Source organism: Lepus europaeus, chromosome 17 (genome assembly GCF_033115175.1).
Source record: "Lepus europaeus isolate LE1 chromosome 17, mLepTim1.pri, whole genome shotgun sequence".
NCBI classification, from domain to species: Eukaryota; Metazoa; Chordata; class Mammalia; order Lagomorpha; family Leporidae; genus Lepus; species Lepus europaeus.
In genome coordinates this window covers 35,964,067-35,987,782 of record NC_084843.1, presented here as the reverse complement: position 1 = coordinate 35,987,782, position 23,716 = coordinate 35,964,067, and the positions used below count along the sequence as shown (strand labels likewise).

At 59.6% G+C, this 23,716-nt stretch overlaps 3 protein-coding genes across 3 annotated transcripts in view; all 3 read left to right on the top strand.

Moving 5' to 3' along the window:
• EXOC6 (exocyst complex component 6) overlaps positions 1 to 1,637 on the top strand; it is a 188,924-nt gene extending 187,287 nt beyond the window's left edge. The window contains exon 22 of the mRNA XM_062214680.1: positions 505 to 1,637. Coding sequence (XP_062070664.1) covers positions 505 to 637 — 133 coding nt within the window. The 3' untranslated portion in view covers positions 638 to 1,637. The remainder of the gene's footprint in view (positions 1 to 504) is intronic.
• Positions 1,638 to 3,199: 1,562 nt separating this feature from the next.
• Positions 3,200 to 10,864, top strand: LOC133776390 (cytochrome P450 26C1). Its single transcript, XM_062215328.1, has 6 exons — positions 3,200 to 3,403; positions 3,932 to 4,156; positions 4,958 to 5,233; positions 6,404 to 6,559; positions 8,496 to 8,825; positions 10,487 to 10,864. Exons 1-6 carry the CDS (start codon positions 3,200 to 3,202, stop codon positions 10,862 to 10,864), a joined length of 1,569 nt encoding a protein of 522 aa, XP_062071312.1.
• A 4,597-nt stretch (positions 10,865 to 15,461) lies between these two features.
• Positions 15,462 to 18,820, top strand: LOC133775864 (cytochrome P450 26A1). The gene is made up of 7 exons (XM_062214344.1): positions 15,462 to 15,687; positions 15,875 to 16,099; positions 16,300 to 16,590; positions 16,676 to 16,834; positions 17,277 to 17,411; positions 17,853 to 18,005; positions 18,285 to 18,820. Exons 1-7 carry the CDS (start codon positions 15,499 to 15,501, stop codon positions 18,624 to 18,626), a joined length of 1,494 nt encoding a protein of 497 aa, XP_062070328.1. The 5' UTR covers positions 15,462 to 15,498; the 3' UTR covers positions 18,627 to 18,820.
• Positions 18,821 to 23,716: the final 4,896 nt, after the last annotated feature.

Genomic DNA, 23,716 nt, shown 5'->3' with positions numbered 1-23,716 from the left:
ATTAAACTTTTCTTATTTTCCCCCATTTCAAAATATATGTGTTATAGCTGATTTAAAAGGACCAAAAAAAAACTGTTAAAATGTAAATTTAATTTGCACTGTCATGAAATATCACTCAGGCAAAGAAAAAATGTTTTAAATTTTCTTGTGCTGTTTTTCTTTTCATCTCCTCTTGTTATAAATGTGATTTACAGAGTTCAGAGGATATGTATTTTAACATACTTTATAGAATGATATTGGATTATAGGATGTGTTAAAGAACTGTACAGCTTTCAGATTTACATACTAATGCAAAGACATTACTTTGTCTAGAATATAAAATAAAGCTGCTAATTTTTTCACCTGGTTGCTGTATCATAACTTCGTTAATACGCATTTTCTTTGAAGTAGATTTTTCTAGCATAGGATTAGTGTAAGGTAATTCAGAGCTTGCCAGGATATTTCACTTGTGACAGCGTGGCTTTTAATTTTCTTTTTCTAATCTTCATTCACATATGTTTCTAGGATGAAGGATACTAGCAAAAAGAACAATATATTTACTCAGTTCCGGAAGAATGATCGAGACAAACAAAAGCTGATAGAGACAGTGGTGAAGCAGCTGAGAAGTCTGGTGAATGGCATGTCCCAGCACACATAGACTTCACGTGGCTGGCCGGTCACAGAATGCAGAAATATGCTGACGAGGGCTTTAGAAGGGAACAGGAGTAAATATCATTTGTATGTTTTTTAAATAATTGATTACTATTTTATATATGGAAAATGTGACTTTTTTCACTTTTAGAAGGAAAAGGGTAAAATTGTAATATATAAATCACGTCAAAGATTGTATGTAAAATTGATTCTAAAAGCATTATTAAAAAAACCTTATGCCTCCACTTGTATGTATTTTTTCTATTTAGACTTGATAAGTTTGTTTTTTTCATCAGCTCCTGAGGTTTGAAATGCAATCGTGTCTGATAACGGGAGTACTTTACTGTCATTTTCTCACCTTCACCTTCTGTTCTCATCTCAGTGTGACTTAAGTATATTAAAAAGTTCTAATTCTGCTGATTCTGAGGGAGAAGACGACAAATATTAAAATTCCCTGCAATCAAAGTCAACTCAGTAAGAATGGGCATTGTTTGTTCTGCTTGGGTAATTACTTCAGTTCTAAATAGGAAGAAAGGGTTTTGAGTTTCTAAAATGTGCTGTTTCTGTTCCTCAGGGTTAAAATTTGTAACCGTGTTGCTTGTACCTGACCCCACTGAACTGGTTTGGTTTGGTTCAAGTTAGAAGTGGACAGGAGCCCACTGGGACCCCTTGCTGTGCAGCGGGCGCTGGGGGAGTGGGTTTCTGCACACACTAGTCCACCGGGCTCGGGTTACTGTCCCCAAACAGCGGCTCTCCATCAGATCCTGGCTGTGCACACCCGCCGGAGAACCTGCAGTTGTTCACTGCCCTTTGTGTAAGGTATTGGGGTCCACGTGGCAATACAGATCTGACCTTTATTCTCCCTACGTTGTATTTACGCTGAACACTCGCTTTGCGCTTTCAGGGTTTACACCTGTAAGAAACGATATACCTGGCTCTGTAAAATAAGCACAAAGAATTAATGTACATCTCTTGGTTTTGTGATGGATGCAGCATTAAAAAGATTGGACAAGTTGTTGAAAATGCGTTGCTTTTGCATCTCCTCAGAGCTTCCTGATTGAAAACTGCTTCCTTCAGAAAAGACGTTATTCCTCAGATATTGGAATGGGAGTGGCGCCAAAACAAAAAATAAGCATTTGTTCTCTTGACCACCGCTTTTCCTAAAGCATTTTGCACATTTAAAACGTGTTATGTGAGAAGCGCGGCTAATTCTTCTGGCACACTAAAAGCTAGAAGTTAGGGGATCGCTCCGAGGCTGTGCCCTCTCGGGCACCTGGCCTGTCTCCCCCACCGTGGCGGAGGCGTCTCGGGATGCGGAGAGATGCCTGGGGCAGCCCACGGGTGGCTGCGCAGCGGGGAGCTGGGCGCGCGGGTCCTGAGGCATTTGGGGCCCTCAAGATGGGAGCCTAGACCCCACAGGCAACCGTCCGAGGGTTGACGGACGGGAGAAGGGTGGGAACCAACGGCGCTCAGCCCCTGACGCCGGAGAAGAGCCCGCGGAGAGCGCCTTCTCGCGGGCTTGGGGCGTCTCTGTGACTCCTGGGTTCGCAGGGACACCGCCGTCCTTTGAAGGATTCCTGAAGCGTTTCAGTGAGCGAACCCGGAGGACTGTAGGGGTCGGAGAATCGTGGCCCCAGCCGCCATCCCTTGCAGGCTCTTTTCGTTGCCAATACAATGCCCTTCAAAGAGAGCGAAAAGGGAGAAAGCCCAGTCCTTGAACGCCGGAGTGGCGATGGGGAGGGCACCCCAGAGAGCCGGCCACCAGGGCCCAGGCGCTAGCCCGGGTCTGCCCGGGCCTCCGGGCTCGCACCGCGGCCCCGAGCTCCCGCGAAGCGCTGGCAAGTTGTGGCGCGAAACCGCAGGCCCCGCCCGAGGTCGTGCGCGGGGCGCGGCCGCCAGCCCAGCCCCGAGCGCTGCGGCGCCTGCCACTCCCTGCTGCCCCTCGGTGAGCGCGCCGCTGCCCACCGCCTCCAATCGCTACTCCGCGTGGAGCGCTATAAATATGCAGAGACGCGTCACGTTGTGGGAACCCGCACGGGCCGGTGGGGAGGGAGCCGCCGTCTATATAAACGTGTCCAAGGTGGGCCGACCGGGGTTAAGCGACTGCGGGAGGGAGAGAGGTGGGGCTAGGGTCTCTGCAGCCCGGTGATCGCGGCCCCCATAGGCAACACCGGTGAGTTGCTTCGCTCCCTGCCCTGCCTCGCTGCTTCTGGCCAGGGAGTGCTGCTCCCGGGAGGAGGTGGGAGGTGCCCCGGGGGTGCGGAGCGTGAGCATTCCCCAAGGAAGCCGGCACCCCCGAAAGGGACTGGCTCTGGGACCCGGGAACTGGGGCAGCGCCCCGAGCGCGCCGGCCTCGAGGAAGGCATGCTCCCTAAGGGCACAGGGTCACTGCAGCCTCCCTTCCACTGCCGCTCTTTGTAGATCAGAGTTCTAGTCCGGGGTTATAGACCTCGGGCTTGGCCCCAACCCCCAGGCCTCTGCCGGACGTGACAGGTGAGCACTGCGCGCTGCTGGAGCCCCAATTCTTGCGTAGCCTGCACTCGGCGCGGCCTGGCCCGCACAGCTCGTCATGTTCCCCTGGGGGTTGAGCTGCCTGTCCGTTCTGGGCGCCGCGGGCACCGCGCTCCTGTGCGCCGGCCTCCTGCTCAGTCTGGCCCAGCACCTCTGGACCCTCCGCTGGACGCTAAGCCGGGACCGGGCCTCCGCTCTGCCCCTGCCCAAGGGCTCCATGGGCTGGCCCTTCTTCGGCGAAACGCTGCACTGGTTAGTTCAGGTGAGCTGCCCGTCGCCCTCCTCCCCCCTCCCAGGCTCCCACCGGACCCTCCTGACCCTCGGTGCTCCCGCAGTTGGTGGCCAGCGCCTTCCCAGCGCCCAGGTCTGGGCTGGGCACGAACCTATGCTCTAGCCATCCTCTGCTCGCCAGACGGGACCTCCCGGTGCCGACGCTGTCCCCAGAGCAACTTAAATTCGTCCCGACACATCGCGGGGATAAACAGAGGGGCTTTAGGAAGGGGTCTGAGGAGCGTGACACCATGTGTCCTGCAGGCATAGGCTGAGAAACGAGGGGCGCGCGTCAGCACAAGCCCTGCGCCCACGTCCCCACTCTGAGCTGGAGGTTCTCACCAACGGGAGCGGGCGCGCCGACATCCCCACAGGGCAGTTACGAGGCCCACCGGGGACCCACTTTTGCAAGGCCACGCCTGCAGCAGGGAGTTACCAAGAGGCCTTTGGGAGGCCTGGGTCTCATCCCCGGCCAGGCCCAGAGACTCTGTGGCTGCACGTTGCACCTCGCTCCTCGCAGGGTTCGCGCTTCCACAGCTCTCGCCGGGAGCGCTACGGGACAGTGTTCAAGACGCACCTGCTGGGCAGGCCGGTGATCCGCGTGAGCGGCGCGGAGAACGTGCGCACCATCCTGCTGGGCGAGCACCGCCTGGTGCGCAGCCAGTGGCCGCAGAGCGCGCACATCCTGCTGGGCTCGCACACGCTCCTCGGCGCGGTCGGTGAGCCGCATCGGCGGCGGCGCAAGGTGAGCGGAAACCGAGAATGGGCCATTCCACCGTTAGAACCCCGTCCCTACGCATCTGCTGTGAGCCAGGGCTGGGCCAGGCGGGGGGGGGGGGGGGGGGGGGGCTGTGAGCCCGAGCAGGATCCCTCGCTAATTAGCTAGCAGATAGCTGCGGGCCAGCCGCCTTAACCTCCTCGGTCGGCTTTTGAGGTCAGGATCAGGTTAAAAAGATTAAAAAAAAAAAATCTCTATTTGAATGGCAGAGTTATTTGAAAGGCAGAGTTACAGAGAGGCGAAGGCAGAGAGGGGTCTTCCATCCTCTGGTTCACTCCCCAGATGGCCGAAAGAGCTTCCTCCGGGTCTCCCACCAGGGTGCAGGGACCCAAGCACTTGGACCATCTTCCACTGCTTTCCCAGGCTCCTTAGCCAGGAGCTGGATCGGAAGTGGAGCAGTCAGGATTCGTACCGGAGCCCATATGGGATGCAGCCACATGGGACGCTGGCCTCGCAGGCGGCGGCTTAGGCCATTAGGCCACAACGCCGACCCCTAAAGCGCTCCTTTACGTACCATCATCTGTGACTGTGACACAGAGGTTTCTGGAGGTTCTAACCTAGAGAGGCGTCATTAAGACTTCGTAGAGGAGGTGGCAGCTGGATGGGGAGGACTGTGTACAATAAAGCAGAACTAGAAGGCTTAGCGAGAGCAAAGGCCAGCAGGTGTAGAGGCGAGCCGCGCAGGGCGGGGGCAGGGCCCAAACTGGCTTTCTGGCTCCTCGGGAGTCGTCACAGGGGCCGGGCGCTGACGCAGCGCGCTGCCCACAGGTCCTGGCGCGCGTGTTCAGCCGCGCGGCGCTGGAGCGCTACGTGCCGCGCCTGCAGGGGGCGCTGCGGCGCGAGGTACGCGCCTGGTGCGCGGCCCGCGGTCCGGTCGCCGTCTACGAGGCCACCAAGGCGCTCACCTTCCGCATGGCCGCACGCATCCTCCTGGGGCTGCGGCTGGATGAGATGCAGTGCGCCGCGCTGGCCCGGACCTTTGAACAACTCGTGGGGAACCTCTTCTCACTGCCCCTGGACGTGCCCTTCAGCGGCCTGCGCAAGGTACTGTTGCCCCAGCCCCAGCCCTTCCTCTCCTGGGCCGCCGCACTCGAGGGTCTCCCAGATGCAGACGCGGGCCCTCGACGCACCCCGTGCGCCACCTCTGCTGGGGGCGGGGGAGGCAGCGTGGGGCGCCAACGTTGGCTTCTGTTCTGACTCGCTGGGTCACCAGGGACGGGTCACACACCCTCTCTGGGACGCGCCTGATCGGACGTTCTGTGGCGTCAGCGGCCGCAGGCGCCCCGCGTCTGGGTCTCGGGGGGCAGGGCGTCCCGCCAGCCGGTCGGACCCCTCCAGCGCCTCTTCGGAAGCCGGGCTGGCTGCGGAGCCGGCGGGAGCGCGAGGGCCCAGGCACGCCCCGCCCAGCCCGGCGCTGCCCAGGGTCCGACAGGGGTAGGTGCTAGGTGCCCAGTCCCCGCCCGCCGCCCGCCGCCCGTCGCCCTGGGAGCCAAGGGCGGGACCCTCGCCCTCCCCCTACCTCTTCCCCTAGGCCGCCCCTTGTGCCCCTGAGCTGGGGCTGCTCACTGCGTGGATTCTCGGTTTTTAGTCACTTGAATAAAACGAATATATATACACGTGTCAGGAGACCTGCTGTGATTGCCTTGGATACATTTTCTGACTTAATCTTGGAAGCCTGCAAAGTGTTATCCTCATTTTATTGACACAACCAAGGGTCAAAGAGGTTACAGGACTTGGGCTCACACAGCTAGTAGGGGGCAGAGATGGGATTTGAACCCTGGCTCCTGTGGCTGCAGAACTCCAGGCAGGATCCCTCAGGGGGATCCCCCTGCCATGCTTGCACCCCAAACTCCACCGGCTTACAGAGACAATGCCTGTAGTGCATTGCCTGTAGTCCATTAGTTCCCAGGTGCAACAGGGTGCCCCTTGCTCTCTGTCTGCCTGACTCAGGCTGACTCCACCCTGACGGCTCAGCCCCCTCCCTCGGGAGGCCAGCCGCTGCCTGCCTTGTGATCAGACACAGGTGCTTGTGGACAGCACACAAATTCCTGACCATTTCTTGAGCCCTCCTGTGTGCCAGGCACAGAGCAAAGCTAGGAGACTCAACACCAGGATCTGGGCAGAGCCAGCAAAGCCCCAGGTGGGTGGCCAGGGCCTGGTCCCGGGCTCCCTGAGCCCTCCTGCCACACCCCACTTTCTCTCCCTGTGCACCAGGGCATCCGGGCGCGGGACCAGCTGCACCGTCACCTAGAGGAGGCCATTGCTGAGAAGCTGCAGGGGAACGAGGCTGTGGAGCCGGGGGACGCCCTGGACGTGATCATTCACAGTGCCAGGGAGCTGGGCCAGGAGCCCTCGGTGCAGGAGCTGAAGGTAGGTGCTGGGCAGCCTCTCTCCTGACCTCTTGCATCCCTAGCAGGTTTCTAAACCCCTGCTCTCGCCTGGAACCACTTCCTGCCGGGCTGCACTTTGAGCCACTTGCACCGGTGAGGGGTCCTGGGTTCGAGTCAGGACTCAGTCCCCACCCACTGGCTGTGTAGCTGGGCACTGTCCTCAGTAGGAGCCCCGGAGGCTTGGAGTCCAGACCTCCTTACAGATCCTGGCTCTTCACCCTCCACGCCCTCTTTCCTGCCATTCCTTCCGCCTGTGAAGCCCGGGGCGCTACAAACTCCAAAGGTCTCAGGATCAAACTTCCGCTCCCCCTTCCTCCCAGGTCCCGCTCCATCGGCGAGCTGCCGTGGCACCTGGCCCTTGCACCTGTTTGGCTATTACAGAATCTTCTGGAGAACCTAGACACACCCCTCCCACCCACTCCCCACACCTCGGGCACACACAGGGGAGGGGGGGAGAAGCTTTGGAATGGTCCCTGGATCTGCCGCAAGCCCAGAGGGAGTGGAGAGGTTGGGGCTGGGGTTGAGGCAGAGGCAAAGGCAGGGGAGGTTCCAGGTGGGAAGACCTCAGTCTGCACCCGCAACCTGTATCCTTTCCCTGGGCCTGGCTTGGAGGGTGGGGCTCTGCCTCAGTTTGCACTCCAGGAATGGCCTGATTTCTGGGGTGGTTTGGAGTCGGCGGAGGGAAGAGAATGAGGCTGAGCCCTGGAGCCTGGTGGGTGAGAACAGCCGTGGGCTGCGAAGGCGCTTGGTGCATGAGCAGGAGCAGGTGGTCCCTCTGCCTGGACAGAAGTGGGCAGGCACACGACACCCTCCAGGTTCCCAGGAGGGACCCAGGGGCCAGGGAGCTTCGCGTCTGTCCTGGGCATCCGAGGAAGGCCAGGCCGGCTCAGTGTGGCTGGGGAGGATGCTGGATCTTCATCCCAACTCCCCATCTTGTCCAGGGCGGGGGGGGGGGGACAGAGAGCGTCCAACCAGGTCACTCGTTCCACACACGGAGATGCAGTGGTGAGCGGATCACAGCCCTGTGCTTCCTCCTGTGATGGCAAGAATCGGTCTGTGTGCCACCGGCTGCAGCTCCCGAGGAAGGCACTGGGCGGGGCAGGGGCTGGCCGGAGGACTGGAGCCAGAGGGTGCCCTTTGTGGACAGACGAGGTCTGGAAGAGTTGGGGACTCACTGGGACTATCCAGTAAGCTAGGGGTGAAGCCATGGCGGCATCTACAGGAGGCACTTTGCATGGGTCACCACCTGGGGCTGGCACAGAGCAAAGCTGGGAGCCTGCCATTAGGCAGATGGGACACCAGACCTCAGCACCACGGCTGGCAGGGCAGGCTCGCTGTAGGGACCTTGAGCCCCGCTCGGAGCAGTTAGAGAGAGACCCACCAGAGACATCTCCCAATTGCTGATTCACTCCCCAAAGGGCCACAGGGGCTAGGGCTGGGCCAGGCTGCAGCCAGGAGCCTCTGCCGGGTCTCCCACGTGGGTGCAGGGGCCCCAGCACTTGGACGTCTTCCGATGCTGTCCCAGGCGCATTGGCAGGGAGCTGAATGGGAAGTGGAGCAGCTGGGAGCGGTGCTCACGTGGGATGCTGCAGTGGTAGGTCACGGTGGCTCTGCGCCATAGTGCCGGCCCCCAGTTTATGATCTGTAAAGGAGAGCAGCGAGGGGCCCCATAGGTTGGGGAGACCTTAAAGCGCTGCGGGGTCGCACGTGAGCCCCAGCACTGCCTCTGGGAATGCTTCTGCCGGTAGCTGTCGGACGGACGTTAGCAAGTAGCGCCCAGAGCCGCGACGCGAGCACCTGGCCCGCTCGCTGCACCCTGCGCCGCAGTGAGTCCTTAGCGCCTCCGCGCCGGGCCAGGCCAGGGCTCCGGGCGACTCTGCTGACGCGGACTCGGCGCCGGCCGCGGTGTCTTGCAGGAGTCGGCTGTGGAGCTCCTCTTCGCCGCCTTCTTCACCACGGCCAGTGCCAGCACGTCCCTCGTGCTGCTGCTCCTGCAGCACCCGGCGGCCATCGCCAAAATCCGCCAGGAGCTCCTGGCGCAGGGGCTGGCGCAAGCGTGCGATTGCCCGCCCGCGGCCGCGGGGGACGACGCGGGACCCCCGCCCGACTGCGGCTGCGCGCCCGACCTCGACCTCGCGGCGCTGGGCCGCCTGCGCTACGTGGACTGCGTGGTCAAGGAGGTGCTGCGCCTCCTGCCGCCGGTGTCAGGGGGCTACCGCACCGCCCTGCGCACCTTCGAGCTCGACGTAAGTGCGTCCCGCCTGCCCCGCCGCCGGCCTCCCGCGGCGCCCGGGGGTGGGGGGAGGCGGGCGGCGAGAGCTCCCCTGTCCCTACAGGGCCTCAGCTTTGCGGCCTGTAAAATGGGCTGCGTCTTGTTCCAGACTCCGCGCCTTTCCGCAGCGGCCAGGGGCGGCTCACGTCGAGTTTTAGAATCAAAACTTTCAAGCGGTAACCCCGTCGCAACCAGTGAATTTGAGTGGAGAACAAAAGAGCCCTTCCCGTGTCCTGGATCCCCACTCTGTGGCCCGCTCACAGGATCGAGAAACCGACCCGTGCTACCTGCCCCCAGCCCGGCCACGGCCGGCTGCAGGAAAGCGCAGCGGTAGTTTCTCTGGTCCGGCTGGCTTGGGTTCGGCAAGGTTAAAGCCCAGGCCTGGCCACATCCCCGTAGGACCTTGGGCCGCTTCCTCGCCACTGTAGGCCACTGCTTAGGTCCCTTCCCGCTCCGAGGTTCCACGGTGCGGTGCGGTGCGGTGCGGCGGCGGCGCCAATTGGCGCCCTCTTGCTGCCGAGCTGGGGGCATCTGCGCGAAAGGCTGTGGCTGCGGGCCCCGCCGAAGCCAGCTGGGTGCCAGGGCGCCTCCGGGCCGAGCGGGCTCCTCCCACCACAGCGTGTCAGGGGGACTGGGTCGAAGAGCTCGGCGAGGAGGGGCGAGGGGGCTGGGACCCGCACCTTCTTCCCGAAATCGTGGTGCACGGAAGACCGTGATCGCTAGTGCTGGGTGGTGCCACTTGGGTGAGAGCGCACCCCAGACAGGAAACAGCGCAAAGGTGGGGGTTTACAGGTGTCTGGGTGCTAAACCCTGGGCCTCAGACTTGCTTCTGCAGGCGCTGGGGTGTGCTACAGAGTAACAGGGAAGGGGCTTGGTTCTCCAGGTTGCAGGTCTAGAGGGGAGGGAGCTCCGCCAGGTGGTCTGTCCCCCTGAGCAGCCACTGCACACTCTCTACCTTGGGAGAGCCAGACGAGCTTCCGGAATACAGAAGCCCCTGGAGGCCGAGGCGATAGACGGGGCCCGGGAGACACCACAAAGCAGGATGTAGGCAGGCTGTGGGGGTGTTGCTGATGGTAGCCTTCCAGCAAGTTAAGGACTCGCCAGCGTTATTCCCCTGTGCACCAGCTTGAGGTCTGGCCACCAGATCGGAACTTCCTGTGCAGTTGGTGGATGAGTTCTGTGTGAAGAGCTTTATAAGTGACCTGACCCAAAAGAATGCGAATCCCTGCCATGCGCCTGGCCCACACTCAGGCAGCTGCTAGGTGCAGGACCAGCATTTAGAGGTGCTCAAAGGGCGGAGAGAAAAGACAAAGGCACTGGGCCCTAAATAGACCCCCCCCCACCCCGTCCCATTTCCGGAGCACGAGTCGATGCCACACCTTCTTCGAATTGTCACAACAAAGCGGGTGGTGGCCTCACTTGATCGGTTGCGGGACTGGGGTCCAGAGGTTGAACACGTAACCCCAGAGTGAAGGAGCTGAGATCGGGACGCAGAGCGCGCTCCAGACTTGCCGGTTGGTTGCGCCTTCCTGCCGGCTTTCGGAAGTCGGTTTTGGTGCGCTCGGGGTAGGGGGTGTGTTCGTGCCCGGTTTCTAGGTGCCTGGTACTCAGGCCGGTTTCCTCACCTCCTCGCAGGGCTACCAGATTCCCAAGGGCTGGAGCGTGATGTATAGCATCCGGGACACGCACGAGACGGCCGCGGTGTACGGCAGTCCGCCCGAGGGCTTCGACCCGGAGCGCTTCGGCGCTGCGCGTGAGGATGCGCGGGGCGCTCCCGGTCGCTTCCATTACATCCCGTTCGGCGGCGGTGCCCGCAGCTGCATCGGCCAGGAGCTGGCGCAGGCGGTGCTCCAGCTGCTGGCTGTGGAGCTGGTACGCACCGCGCGCTGGGAGCTGGCCACGCCCGCCTTCCCCGCCATGCAGACCGTGCCCATCGTGCACCCAGTGGACGGGCTGCGGCTCTTTTTCCACCCGCTCGCGCCTTCGGCCGCGGGCGATGAGCTACACTTCTGAGCCTTGGCGCTGTGGAGCCTGGCTTGCTCAGTGGCTGTGGCGCGCTCGCAGCGCCGCCCACGTGCGGCTCTCCAGTGCATCGTCGCTTGCCCGTTCACCCTTTCACTGGTCCAACAGACGTTCGCCGGACGTGGCTGTGCTGGACTCGGAGGAAGAACGTGAGCCACTGTCACCACGCGGGAGAATCGTCCCGACCAGTGGGCATGTGCATTGTGCGCCCCACGCCCGAGGAAGCCATGGTCGTGGGCCAAGCCTCTTAAGCTCTTCCCAGGACCTCTTAAGTAGAGGTCCTTGCACCAGTCCCGGGAGGATGTGTGGGTCGCGGGGCCGCAGGGTGGGGAAGGGCTGTGTGTTCCTTGCTGACCGGTGCTGGGGCCTCCGCACGCTCCGCGGACCTGCAACCCTTGAGAGAAAGCGGGGTTGCAGAGGCGAGTCCCTGGCCTGGCTTTGGGCCATAACCAGAAGACGACACGTAAAGGGGGCGCCCAACGGAAGGCCCTCAGGCAGTTGGCCCCCGACTTCGTGCGTCTTGGCCACTCCGCGGCTCTGGGCGGAAACTCCCAGCTGTGTGCGCTTCCAGGACTCTAAGCCGCTCAACACCCCCGGATTCTGCTGGCGACTTCTGAAAAGAAAAATTCCTACTCTAGGAACGCATTTAATCTTCCCGTTTGTATGCAGGGAGAATAGGCACACTGAGATGTCTCGAGCCCGGATTATTTTCCCGGGAGGTTGAGACATAAGCAGAGGGATTTGAGGTATTTGTACCCAAAACAGGAAGGCCAACAACTAGTTTGCTGGTTGAGCCAGAAGCCTAGGGCTTAGCGGGGCAGCTGTTGGCTGGTGGAAGGCCCAGGCAGGACCCACACCAGCGTATACCTAGAGAGCGCCAAGCCCTGGAACTGCCCTCCTGCACGTGGTGCTGGGACCTGGTGGGGGTGGCTGGGTGGGCTTCGGCAGTTTCACATCCCCTTACAGAGGAGATCCAGGAGGGACGAGCAAATGACCTGTCCTGGGAGCCAGCAATGAGGCTCCTGGACCCCTTCCCCCCTTACTCTCCATGTCACTTAACCCCAGCCTCTGGACCAGTGCAACCAAACAGGGCTTTGCCCTTTTGCCTTGTCATCATGATCCCTACCTTGACTTACGGTCTGCCCGAGAGCCTCTGTGCCAGCATTCCTATTTTTTTTTTAAAGATTTTATTTTATTTATTTAGCGGCAGAGTTAGAGAAGGGGAGACAGAGAGAAAGGTCATCTCCCCAAATGGGCTGATCCGAAGCCAGGAGCCAGGAGCATCTTCCAGGTCTCCCACGTGGGTGCAGGAGCCCAAGGACTTGGACCATCTTCTACTGCTTTCCCAGGCCATAGCAGAGAGCTGGATCGGAAGTGGAGCAGCCAGGACTCGAACCAGTGCCCATATGGGATGCCAGCATTGCAGGAGGAGGCTTAGCCTACTATGCCACAGCGCCGGCCCCATGTGCCAGCATTCCTAGCAGCCTGCGACCCATCTTCTGGCAGGCCCGGGCAGCGGGGCGGCGGGGGGGGGGGGAGTGGCCCACACCAGAGCTGACCCTTTGGTGAACCAGAAGGAAACCAGTGCCCTCCTGACCCTATGCTTAAGGTGGATCCAGGGGCCTGAGGGCAAGGGGGTTCAGGGCTGGTAGCTCGGGAGCACAAGGGGTCCTCGGAACTGAGCTGACTGCCAGTAACCCTCCCCACCTGGGTCACAGGCTCTGAGCTCCCCGCGCCCAGGGGTGCAGAGGTGGCTGCGTGGGACCTGCCTTCAGGTGCTCCTGAAATTGGGGAGGAGACACTGACTTGCTCCAGGGTAGGAGGAGGGGCCTCTGGTAGGTGGGCGGGGTGACCTGGTTACCCGGCTCTGGGGTCCCCGAATGAAACAATGGTAACCCCCCTAGCTAGGGCTGGCTGGAGTTTCCCACTGATAGGTCCTCTCAGTCATCCTAAGGAATATCTGGGCTCCTGTTCTCTGCGGGAAGCTGTAGATATGGTCCTTGCCTCCCTGGACCAGTTGTACTCACAAAGGATGCACACAAGAAATAAACTAGCAAAGAAAAGAGTGAGACTAAGTCCAGTGGCGACAGGCGCTGGGGACAGTGCCTATGGCTAAATTAAGTGGGGGAGGGGAGTGGCCTGCGGAGGGCGGGGGCAGGGGGGTGCGGACTTCGGTTCTAGGAAAAAGTGGGAGGGAGGCAAGGGCCTGTTTGCTCTGCCTCCTGTCTACCTCTGGGTCCTCGTGGCTCACCCCTTCCCAACAGGGAGGCTGTCTTGTAAACACACTGGAAACATTTTGTTTCCCCGGGAGCCACCCACCCCCTCCCCACCCACCACCCAAGAAAGCTTGGCAAGTTTCCTAGATCAAAGTTCTTATTGGCTGGTAATTTATCGCCCCCACCCCCCCAAGATGTCTTTAATGATCTTTCGCCATCATATTTAATCCTCTCCTGCCACACACCTCCACCCGGCCCCGGTCTGAATGGGCAGATTTTTAAAATATTATTTTCCCCGTGGCAATTTGCAGTACGCAGGACTTGCTCTTCTTGTGACCTGGCGCGCGCGCTGAACTTGGCGAGATGGCCCCACAGGGTTCACTCGGATGTCACGGTCCGGCCTGCAGGGGTCACAGGCGGGTCAGGCCCGAGGATTGGGACTGGGCCCCAGGTCACGCCCCCGCTCGCGGGCTTTGCTCACCGGCCGGAGGCGCTGTCCAGAAAGGGGCGGGCCAGGATTTCTGAGAATTACCTCCAGCGCGATTCACCCCAGTTCCTGCCGGCGCCCACAACTTGGAGGCCCCAGATTGCTGGGAGAAATGCGAGTGGGAGAGCCCCGCTCCCCAGGGCCCCTGACAGGCCAGGCAGGCTTCTGGAGGACAATGACTCGTTGAAAGCTGCCCGGTGGCGACCCCGGCTTAGGGGCGCTGCTGGAACCGGGCGGGTCCTCACGACCTCCACAGGCTTATCCCGCCTCTTCTGGGGTTGGGACCAAGCGGGAGGGCCACGGATCTCACAGCTCTCGGGTTCAGAGCGTTTTCTGTCTCCAAGGGACGTCTCCCAAGGCGTGCGGGCGCGCTTCGGCCAGAAGCCAGCGTTCAGTTTCTAAACAAACGCATGTCACTCTGTCACATTCGCCACAGGTGCCCCCAGCGCCGGAACCAGCGGAGCGCGTGGCCCGGACTGGTCCGAAGCAGCGTGGCTTGGCCAGACGGGAAGCGGCGAATGCATGTGCGCGTCCCGCAGTGCTCAGCGCACGTGTGGGCTGCAGGCGCAGCTGCCTGTCGTTGGGCGAGATGCAGATGGCCCGCTTTCCCGGTGTGCCTCCCTCAACCCTCTCAAGGGGTCCACAGAGGCCTAGCTTCAGTCTGGGGCAGCACCTCGCTCCCCTGGGTGAGGGCAGTGGCTTCCACGGGGTGGGAGCCGGGAGAGGAAGGCAGGCTGCAACACCCGGCGTCCAGCCCACCCGCACAAGGCGGCCTAACCTGTCTGGAGCTGGGAAGAGCATTTGCAACCAGAGTCTCCAGGCCTTGGTTGGGACGGGTTGGGAGTGATCGCCTCCATGCCAAGGAGGAGGAAGCAGGCGCAAGGACGTGTGGGGCCTTCTCCGGGTCACACGAGTGGAGCCGGGCCTTGGGGCAGGACTCCTGGGCTTTCCTTCCTCTGCCTGCCTCATCCTGCCAGGGCTGAGGCGGCTCGCTGCTTCCCGCTGCCTGGCTGGGGCTGCCAGCCCCAGGGCCTCGGAATCCCGCCGGCGTGGCAGAAATAGCTCGGGGGCTGACTGCCCAGCCGCAGATCAGTCGGCCCTCTAGTCCCTGCTGCGCACCGGAGCTGGGCAGCCGGCTTACACAGGCCTGCACCAGCGGGCGACCTGGGGGCTCTCCGGACCCTTACATAGGACCTTCCAAGACTTGATGAGTGCCGCTCCCTTCGCGGGGGTTGGGAAGCTGGGGTCCAGGATCCGCCGGTCATACCTGCCTCCCCGCGCGCTCGCTTGGATCTTGGCCCTGGACCCTTCGGCGGGATCTGTTTGGAAGAGTCGGGAGGCCCGCGTGTCGCTCCGCAGTTTGGACCTCAGTTTCCCCACTCGTGGGACTAGGCAGCGGGACGATTCCTGAACGCACTGGTCCTTGCTTCCCCGGCAGGTGGAAAGGAGCCCGCGCCGCGGCCTGAAAGTGGAACGCCAGCGACTGAGGCTTCGGGCCGGGGCGGCCAGTCGGACCGGGCGGGAGAGATTCCGAAGAGAGCGCCAAAGAGGCTCAGCGCTTGGAACTCTCGCTTCTCGGAGCCCCGCTGCCACCTCGCCGCCGCCGCCGCCGCCGCAGCCTCCTCCGGGCTCGGCGCGAGTGAGGCTGCTCCTTAGCCCCGCACCCCAGGAGGCGCGCTGGCAGGGAAGCCACCACCGCCGCCTCTGCCTCTGCGCGGAACAAACGGTTAAAGATTTTGGGCAGCGCCTCGCGGGGGGAGGAGCCAGGGGCCCAATCCGCAATTAAAGATGAACTTTGGGTGAACTAATTTGTCTGACCAAGGTAACGTGGGCAGCAACCTGGGCTGCCTATAAAGCGGGCGCGCGGCGGGGCTCGGAGCGCTGGCGGCGGCGGCAGGTGGCGCGGGAGGTCGCGGCGCGCCATGGGGCTCCCCGCGCTGCTGGCCAGCGCGCTCTGCACCTTCGTGCTACCGCTGCTGCTCTTCCTGGCCGCGATCAAGCTCTGGGACCTGTACTGCGTGAGCAGCCGCGACCGCAGCTGCGCCCTCCCTTTGCCCCCTGGGACTATGGGCTTCCCGTTCTTTGGGGAAACACTGCAGATGGTGCTGCAGGTAAGGGAGCTCGGGGCGGGACAGGACGCTTCCCCGGAGTCAACGCTCGGCTCTGGGCTTCCGCTGAAGCCAGGGCAGGCGTCCCCCGAGAGGGAGGCGACCGCGGCTTGGAGCAAAGCTAGCCCTAGGCGCGGCGCTCCCCGGCGCCCCCTCACGCCCGCCTCTCCCCTGTGCCTCCCTTGCCTAGCGGAGGAAGTTCCTGCAGATGAAGCGCAGGAAATACGGCTTCATCTACAAGACACATCTGTTCGGCCGGCCCACGGTGCGTGTGATGGGCGCGGACAACGTGCGGCGCATCTTGCTAGGGGAGCACCGGCTGGTGTCGGTGCACTGGCCTGCGTCCGTGCGCACCATCCTGGGCTCCGGCTGCCTCTCCAACCTGCACGACTCCTCGCACAAGCAGCGCAAGAAGGTGAGGGCGCGGCGGCGACGCCCGCGCTGGGAGGGGACCCCTTGAGCCGGGGCATTCAGGATCCTCACCCAGCACCAGTTTAGCTTGCCAGCCGGGACTTGGCTTGGGCTGGAGTGGCCAGGGGTGTCCGCAAGACGACCCCGGCAGGCGAGCGGGGGCAGGGAGAGGGTCTTTAACGCCCTGCCCTCCTCGGGGAGCAGGTGATCATGCGGGCCTTCAGTCGCGAGGCGCTCCAGTGCTACGTGCCCGTGATCGCCGAGGAAGTGGGCAGCTGCCTGGGGCGGTGGCTCAACTGCGGCGAGCGCGGCCTTCTGGTCTACCCCGAGGTGAAGCGCCTCATGTTCCGCATCGCTATGCGCATTCTGCTGGGTTGCGAGCCCCGGTTGGCGGCCGACGGGGACGATGAGCAGCAGCTGGTGGAGGCCTTCGAGGAGATGACCCGCAATCTCTTCTCGCTGCCCATCGACGTGCCCTTCAGCGGGCTGTACCGGGTAAGGGCGGCCTTCCGGGGGCGGAGTGGCGGGGCGCGGGAGCCGCACGTCTGCTCACCCGCCGCGCGCTGCTCTCTGCGCGCAGGGAGTGAAGGCGCGGAACCTCATTCACGCGCGCATCGAGGAGAACATTCGCGCCAAGATCTGCCGCCTGCGGGCCGCCGAGGCGGACGGCGGCTGCAAAGATGCTCTGCAGCTGCTGATCGAGCACTCGTGGGAGCGGGGAGAGCGGCTGGACATGCAGGTGAGCGGCGGCGTCGGACGAGCGCGGCCGAGTTCGGTCCCGGAGCGTTTCCCGGTCCCCCACCCCCACCCCCGGAGCCTACCGCCTGCCCAGCTACCAGCGGTGGCGTCTCCAAATTCGAGGGGGCAGCCGGGCCAGGAAGGCGGCGCAGCTAGGAGCATCTCCCAGCCTTGGCCAGGTGTCAAAGACTTGGCCAAAACGTGGCGAATTTTGGGCGAAGGGAATAAAGCGAAGGCTTTCCCAGGGGGAGCCGCCGCTGGCGCGGCGCCTTCCTCGCCTTCCCGAAAGGACCTGGCGTTCTGTTGGAAGGTGGAGCCTTCCCTGGGGTCCTGCCAGCCCTTCCAGCCTTCCCTGCAGGCCCCTCAGTCGGGGTCCGAGCAGTCACGCACTAGGTAACGCAGCGTGCAGCCGCTTGAAGCTGCGGGTCTGGATTCCTCCTTAGGCGCTAAAGCAATCTTCAACCGAACTCCTTTTTGGAGGCCACGAAACCACGGCCAGTGCGGCCACGTCTCTGATCACTTACCTGGGCCTCTACCCCCACGTTCTCCAGAAAGTGCGAGAGGAGCTGAAGAGTAAGGTAGGGGACCTCTGGGGCCCCCTGTCGGCTTAGGGGGAATTCAGCTGCCCCTGGCCCACTTTGGCAGTGCGGGGCCACAGGGTGCGGGGGATGAGCGGAGAGACTCTGCCTGGAGTAGCAGTAGGCTCTCCTGGCCGTGATTCCCCCCGAGCAAGGCTTGACCTTGTGTCCCCACCCCTCCCCCACCTCGGACAGAGTTCTGCAGGCCACGGTGGAGTCGTCCGCAACTGAGCTAAATGGCTCGCAGCCTTCTCTGGGGATTGTAAATAGGGGCCTGGGGCTGGGGCAGTGGAGGCAAATGGCCGCTGGCTGCTGTCACCTGCCCAGCCCGCCTGCGGAGGCCCTCTGGGGCTAGCGGCCTATGAAGTGCGGTTTAGGTGTGCGGGCGGATCTGATTGGAGCGCAGAGTGACTGCTCCCCTGTGTGTGACTGCTGCCACAGGGCTTACTCTGCAAGAGCGGTCCGGACAACAAGCTGGACGTGGACATTTTGGCACAACTGAAATACACTGGGTGTGTCATTAAGGAGACCCTTCGGCTGAACCCCCCAGTTCCGGGAGGGTTCCGGGTGGCTCTGAAGACCTTTGAACTCAATGTAAGTTAAGGATTCACTCCCTGCCCCTCCCCCTCTCCTGCTGAGGCTTAAAAACCTGCCTCTGCTTCCCTGTACACTGGCTGGAATTCCTTATGCTTTTGATAACATTGCCCTGCCCCCTGCGGACACCCATTTCAACCACCTGAATCCATCTCCCTCTCTCCCCCTTTATCTCCCTCTCTTACCTCCTGACTCCCCCGGCCGTATCACTGATCGCTTCTCGCTGTTGCAAGTTAAATTCCAGTTTGTCAGCCCTTGGGACTTCATAATCTCTCGCAGGGATACCAGATTCCCAAGGGCTGGAATGTTATCTACAGTATCTGCGATACTCACGACGTGGCCGAGGTCTTCACCAACAAGGAGGAGTTCAACCCCGACCGATTCCTGCGGCCGCACCCCGAGGATGCGTCCAGGTTCAGCTTCATTCCTTTTGGAGGAGGCCTTAGGAGCTGTGTGGGCAAAGAGTTTGCAAAAATCCTTCTGAAAATATTTACAGTGGAGCTGGCCAGGCACTGTGACTGGCAGCTCCTAAATGGACCTCCTACGATGAAAACCAGCCCCACCGTGTACCCTGTGGACAATCTCCCTGCCAGCTTCACTCACTTCCAGGGAGGACCCTAGCGGGCAGGAATCCTCAAACCCCGGGCTGATGCCAAGTGTACATGAGTTTTTATACAGTGTCGGGTGGACTTTATTATATTTAATTTCTAAATGTATATTGTAATATTTATGTGTCTCTACCACAGTACCATGGTCTTTAAAATATTAAAATAATGAATTTGTATAATTTCCAAATAAAGTAAAATTTGAAGGTACCTTCCTTGTAGTTCAGATTTCTGTTGGGGGACAATCACTCGTTTGATATTTTTACTTAGTGGATCTGATCAGATTTCTAAATGTCTGCCTGGGGACATTTGCCATCTCTGCATGTCTGTTGTCTGTAAAGAAGAAATATTATGCCCCCAGAAGCCTCTTGTAACAGTCAGAAAGCATCTTGTGAATTCTACAATGGTCATTAGATCTCCTATTTGGAAAATCTATCAAAGTTCATTTTAGTGACTGCCCCCTCCCCATTTGCTTTCCATTGGGGAAGGTGATTTGGAAAAGGTGACCCTTTGAGAAATATCATTCTAATCTAACACCTCCCATCAGTGTTTAATAAACAGAATACATCCCTGTGGTTGGAAAGTGCTAGAAGAGTGTTCTCTGAGAGGAAGGTTTTAGATAAGGCAAAAGCAGTCACTGGGGTTCTGGACAGTTCATACCGACTGGCTCGCCACCTCCCCGCAGAAGTTGCACATGAAAACGCTGTTGGGAAAGCCGGCTTCTCCCTTAGATAAGCCGAGCCAGGTTTTCTTTATTCAAAACGAAGCAGGAGGAGCAGATTTAGCCAACTGACAGATAAAGTTTTTATCTGTCCCAGGCAATAGGGTGTGAGCCTGACATGACTGATAAAATGGCCCAGTCATGACCCTGTGAACCTTGGCTAACCCCCGTGAAAGCGCAGTTTTGTCACATTTCTGACCCTGGTGTGGCCACGTTCTGAACTGAAGGCCAGACTCTCCATCCAGAAAGGTTTGCCTCGGTGGCGTGCTTACGCAAGCACATTTGCAGTTCTGCAATGGCACAATCTGCGCGTGAGCCTCTGATGGCTTGTAGGTTTTGGACTTTAAAATTTTCATTACAATTTTCGAATTTGGCAATGTTGTGCAAACCGGGTGGTCTGAAAAGGTGTTTGCACTGAGTTCTGTCTCCGATCCGACTCACGTATTCCAGTGGACTTCAGTTCATAGCAGAACGGGGGTTGTACTGGTTGCTGGAGTCCTCTGGTTTTTAAGTGGTGTTTACATAATAACTTTTAAAGCTTCCAATGACCTTATAAGGCCAGTTTACTTTTTTTTTTTAAATGACACCAGCTTATATAGCTCCAGCTGACGCTTTAGAATTCTATAGCATGCAAAGATGATCCCTCCTCTCCTTAAATCTTTCCAGCATGCTGGAGGACAGCTCACCTTTGAAAAACCTCTTTGGTGACTTCATGGCGTGTGTCCCTGGGAGCATAGTGAAGTAAGAAATTTGAGCCATTATAACGTGTAATTCAATTTTTAAAAAATCCATCTTTTTTTTTTTTTTTTTTAAAATCTGGAGAGCTTTGCAAGTTTGCATTTCCCAGGGCTGCGTTTAGCTCAATTGCACTCATCGGTTACAGAGTAGTACAGGATTTACCTCAAAAATACGTCAAAAACTCAGTCACTGATAACGCACTTAGTGCTGCGGGTGGGCAGGCAGAAGTGTGTGAGTGGGGGAGTGGGGGGTGCCTGTGGGCTGCTGTACAGCACAGACAGGAGTCCTAGGTCACAGCCATGTTTGATGGCACCTGCACCTCTGCCCCTGTGTCCACCCAGGGAAGTAATGATGTAAACGTGACCAGCACTGGGGCAGGAGGGGAGACCCCCTGTGGAAATCATCCCGTGGCTCCCAGGGCCCTGATGCAGTGACAGAGGGGTGCTGTGTCCTCCACGGCCCTGGCCTGGCCTGCACAGCTGGCCAAGCTGCTGCCCTGTGCCTCTCCTCTGATGACATCTTTTGCTCCTGCCACCTCCTGTGCCCTCTCCTCTTTAATCAGGGATGTGGTGTTGCTAGGGACAAGCAGTGGTCAGGGCAGGGATGTGAAAGTCCAGGGCTTCAGCATTCAGAGGGACTGTGATCCGCCTGGGGCCACACAGACAGGGCCAGGGCCAGGGCCAGGGCAGACCTCCTGGTGTCGGGTATTGGTTTCCGTTACTTTTTATTGATGTTTATTTATTTGAAAGGGAGAGCAAGAGCAAGAGATCTCTTCCCTCTGCTGGGCCAGACCGAAGCCAGAGTCAGGCAGTCCTACTGGGCCTCCTCCCGCTTGGCTGGCAGAGACTTGGTATTTGAGCCATCATCTGTTGCCTCCCGGGCGCATCAGCAGGAAGCTGGATCAGAAGCAGAGGCAGAGGCAGGACTTGATCCCGGGCACTCTGAAATGGGATGCAGGCTGCTCCACAACTCCTTCCCCTTTCCTTTGATTTTTTCCAGTAGCTAAGAAAACCTGCTCAACTTGCTGTCACCAAATAGACTCAGGGGTCTCCACTTCCCAAGTTCCCTTCATGTCCCCTGCCACCACTCCTTTACTCTGTGACAGCGCACAGCAGTTCTATCCCAGGCCGCCAGACGGGACTGGTGAAGTAGTAGCAGGAAGAGGAAGTGGCTGTGTGTGTCCTCCCGGCCCCAGACTTCATCTATTGCTGTGGTTTGTTTTTCACACCTTGCCACCCCCCAGAGGTCCACAAGGGGGCGGGCTTCTCCCTTCTATGCCAAGCTCAGGACCCACTGGTTTTGCCACCAGTGACCATGAAACCCAGCATCCACAGACCCTGGCACAGGGCCTGCGTTGAGCACAGAGAGAGGCTGCAGACCAGCCAGTGCACTGCAGGTGCTCAGCATCAGGCGTGGGCAAGGCAGCCTGGCCCCTCTGGAAGGGGTCATCATCTTTTAGTTCCTGCAGCAACCACTGTCCCTCTGTGGTCTCGGAGGCCAGCTGGCCGAGGCGTCCCACACGCTGTCCCTGATCTGGCCTGGGCTTCTCTCACTCCACTGGAAAAACCAGTCGCAGTGTCCGGGGAGCAGGCAGCAGGTTGTTGAAGGGCCTGGGTCAACGTGCCCATCAGCTTCACCTGGCCCGTGGGCCCCGCCCACCCGAGCGCTGGGGAGCACAGCCATGTGGAATGGCTGCGGTGGCACCTGCAGCGAGTTCAAGGGCCTTGTGGGAAATGCGGGTTCAGACAGCCTGTGCTCGGGAGGTGTGACAGAAGGAGGGAGGAGCTAGTGCCCTGGGCGGGGAACATTTTGAAGTAGCTAGAGCCCTTTGGGGGGTGAAACAGGCTCTCTTGTGAGAGAGTGAGCTTCCTGTCCGTGGGGGCATACAAATACAAAGCCGGATAACCAGGCCGCCATAGGGATCACGACACGGAAGGTGAGGTTGGGATAAATGATGTCCCAGTTCCCTGACGGAGTTAAACCGCTAGGATTCCATGAAATTTGCTTCTGAATTAATTCAGTTTCTTAAGTACCAACTAGACTTGGAAACGGAGCCTGACAGCAATGGAAGGAGCTAGGATGGCCGCCCACCGTTCGGGCGGCATTCTGCCTCCATGGTGAGCACTCAGAGCCAGAGGGGGCGGTGGGAGCCCAGGGACCCGACAGGTGACCGCTGGAGGCCCCGAGGGCCCCGTGTCCAGTGCCTCTCTCCTGCTCTGTGGCCTGTGCTTCCACTTCCAGCTCCTGCGTTGCTCTCGAAGCTCCCTAAGATCCTGGGAGAGCTGAGGCCTGCCCCTTCTCTAGGGTCCCCCAGCCTCCCACAAGGCCCTGCGCTGTTGACGGCGCAGGCCCCTCCCAACTGTCCTTGTTCTCCACTTCCTGGAAAGCCACTCAAACTCGGGAAATGCACCTCGCTGTTCCAGTCCCATCCATGGCGCTCGTTCTCCCGGCCTCCCCCCGGGGACGTACTGACACACAGTAGGTGCGCTTTGGGACGGAAAGGTCCTTGGGGCCACCGGACACCATGTACCTCGTGTTTCTCCGGCTTACATGGTGCCATGTTTTCCTTTGAAAGTGAAACTTTCATCCTGGGAAAATCGCAGCAGCCACAGGCGTACCCGGCTGTGGTTTAACAGCATGTCACATTCCTGAAACCAATGCTCCCTGGCTGTTTGGCCAAACAAGCTCTCCTTCCTTTGAAGTAGAGTCAACTCGAGTTAGAACCCCAGGACGGGGGTGGAGACGCGGCCCTGGACTGCGTGGTGGGTTTTCTGGGTGAGAGTTATCAGGTTGCAATATTCGCAGCCATGTCCTCTCAGCACAGAGCTGCCCCGCGCTCCGAGACTCCCCATGGCTGCCAAGCCCTCCTAAGTCGGGCGAGAGCTTAGAAATCCATTTGCGTGTTTCTCATTGTAGACGCTTCAGTATTTTTATCTGAAGTCGCTACTGGGTTTGCCTAACTGTGAAAGGAGGACAAGGGGCTTTGCTGGTGACACGTGCCTGGGGCTGGTGTTGTGGCGTAGCAGGTAAAGCCACTGCCTGAGACTCTTGGATCCCATATGGGTGCTGGTTCGAGTCCTGGATGCTCTACTTCTGATCCAGCTCCCTGCTATGGCCTGGGAAAGCAGTAGAGGATGGCCCAAGTGCTTGGGCCCCTGCACCCACGTGGGAGACCACAAGGAAGCTCCTGGCCTCGGCTTGGCCCAGCTGCGGCTGTTGTGGCATTTGGGGAAAGAACCAACAGATGGGAGACCGACCTCTCTGTCTCTATCTCCCTCTCTCTGTAATTCTGCCTTTCAAATACATAAAAAATAAATCTTTAGAAAAACATAAAGAAACCCCAACTGTATTACTGTTTGTGTTCGTGCTGGGTGACAGGGCAGGTGAGCCGTGTATTCGGGATTACATTGTCTCCAGGTGCTTGCTCCTCGCCCCACCCGTGGGAGTGCGGGGAGAGTCCAGCTTCGTGGCCGGCAGCTCGGCAGATGGAGCAGACCAAGGGCCTTCCTGGCCGGGCTCGGGGCTGGGTCTGACGTGCAGAGCCCCTCCTGCTGAAGAGCAGAAAATGGGTCCTCTTGCCACTCCCCGCCCTCCTTTTTCGCCAGTTTATTTATTCTTGTTTACTTGAAAGGCAGAGTGACAGAGAC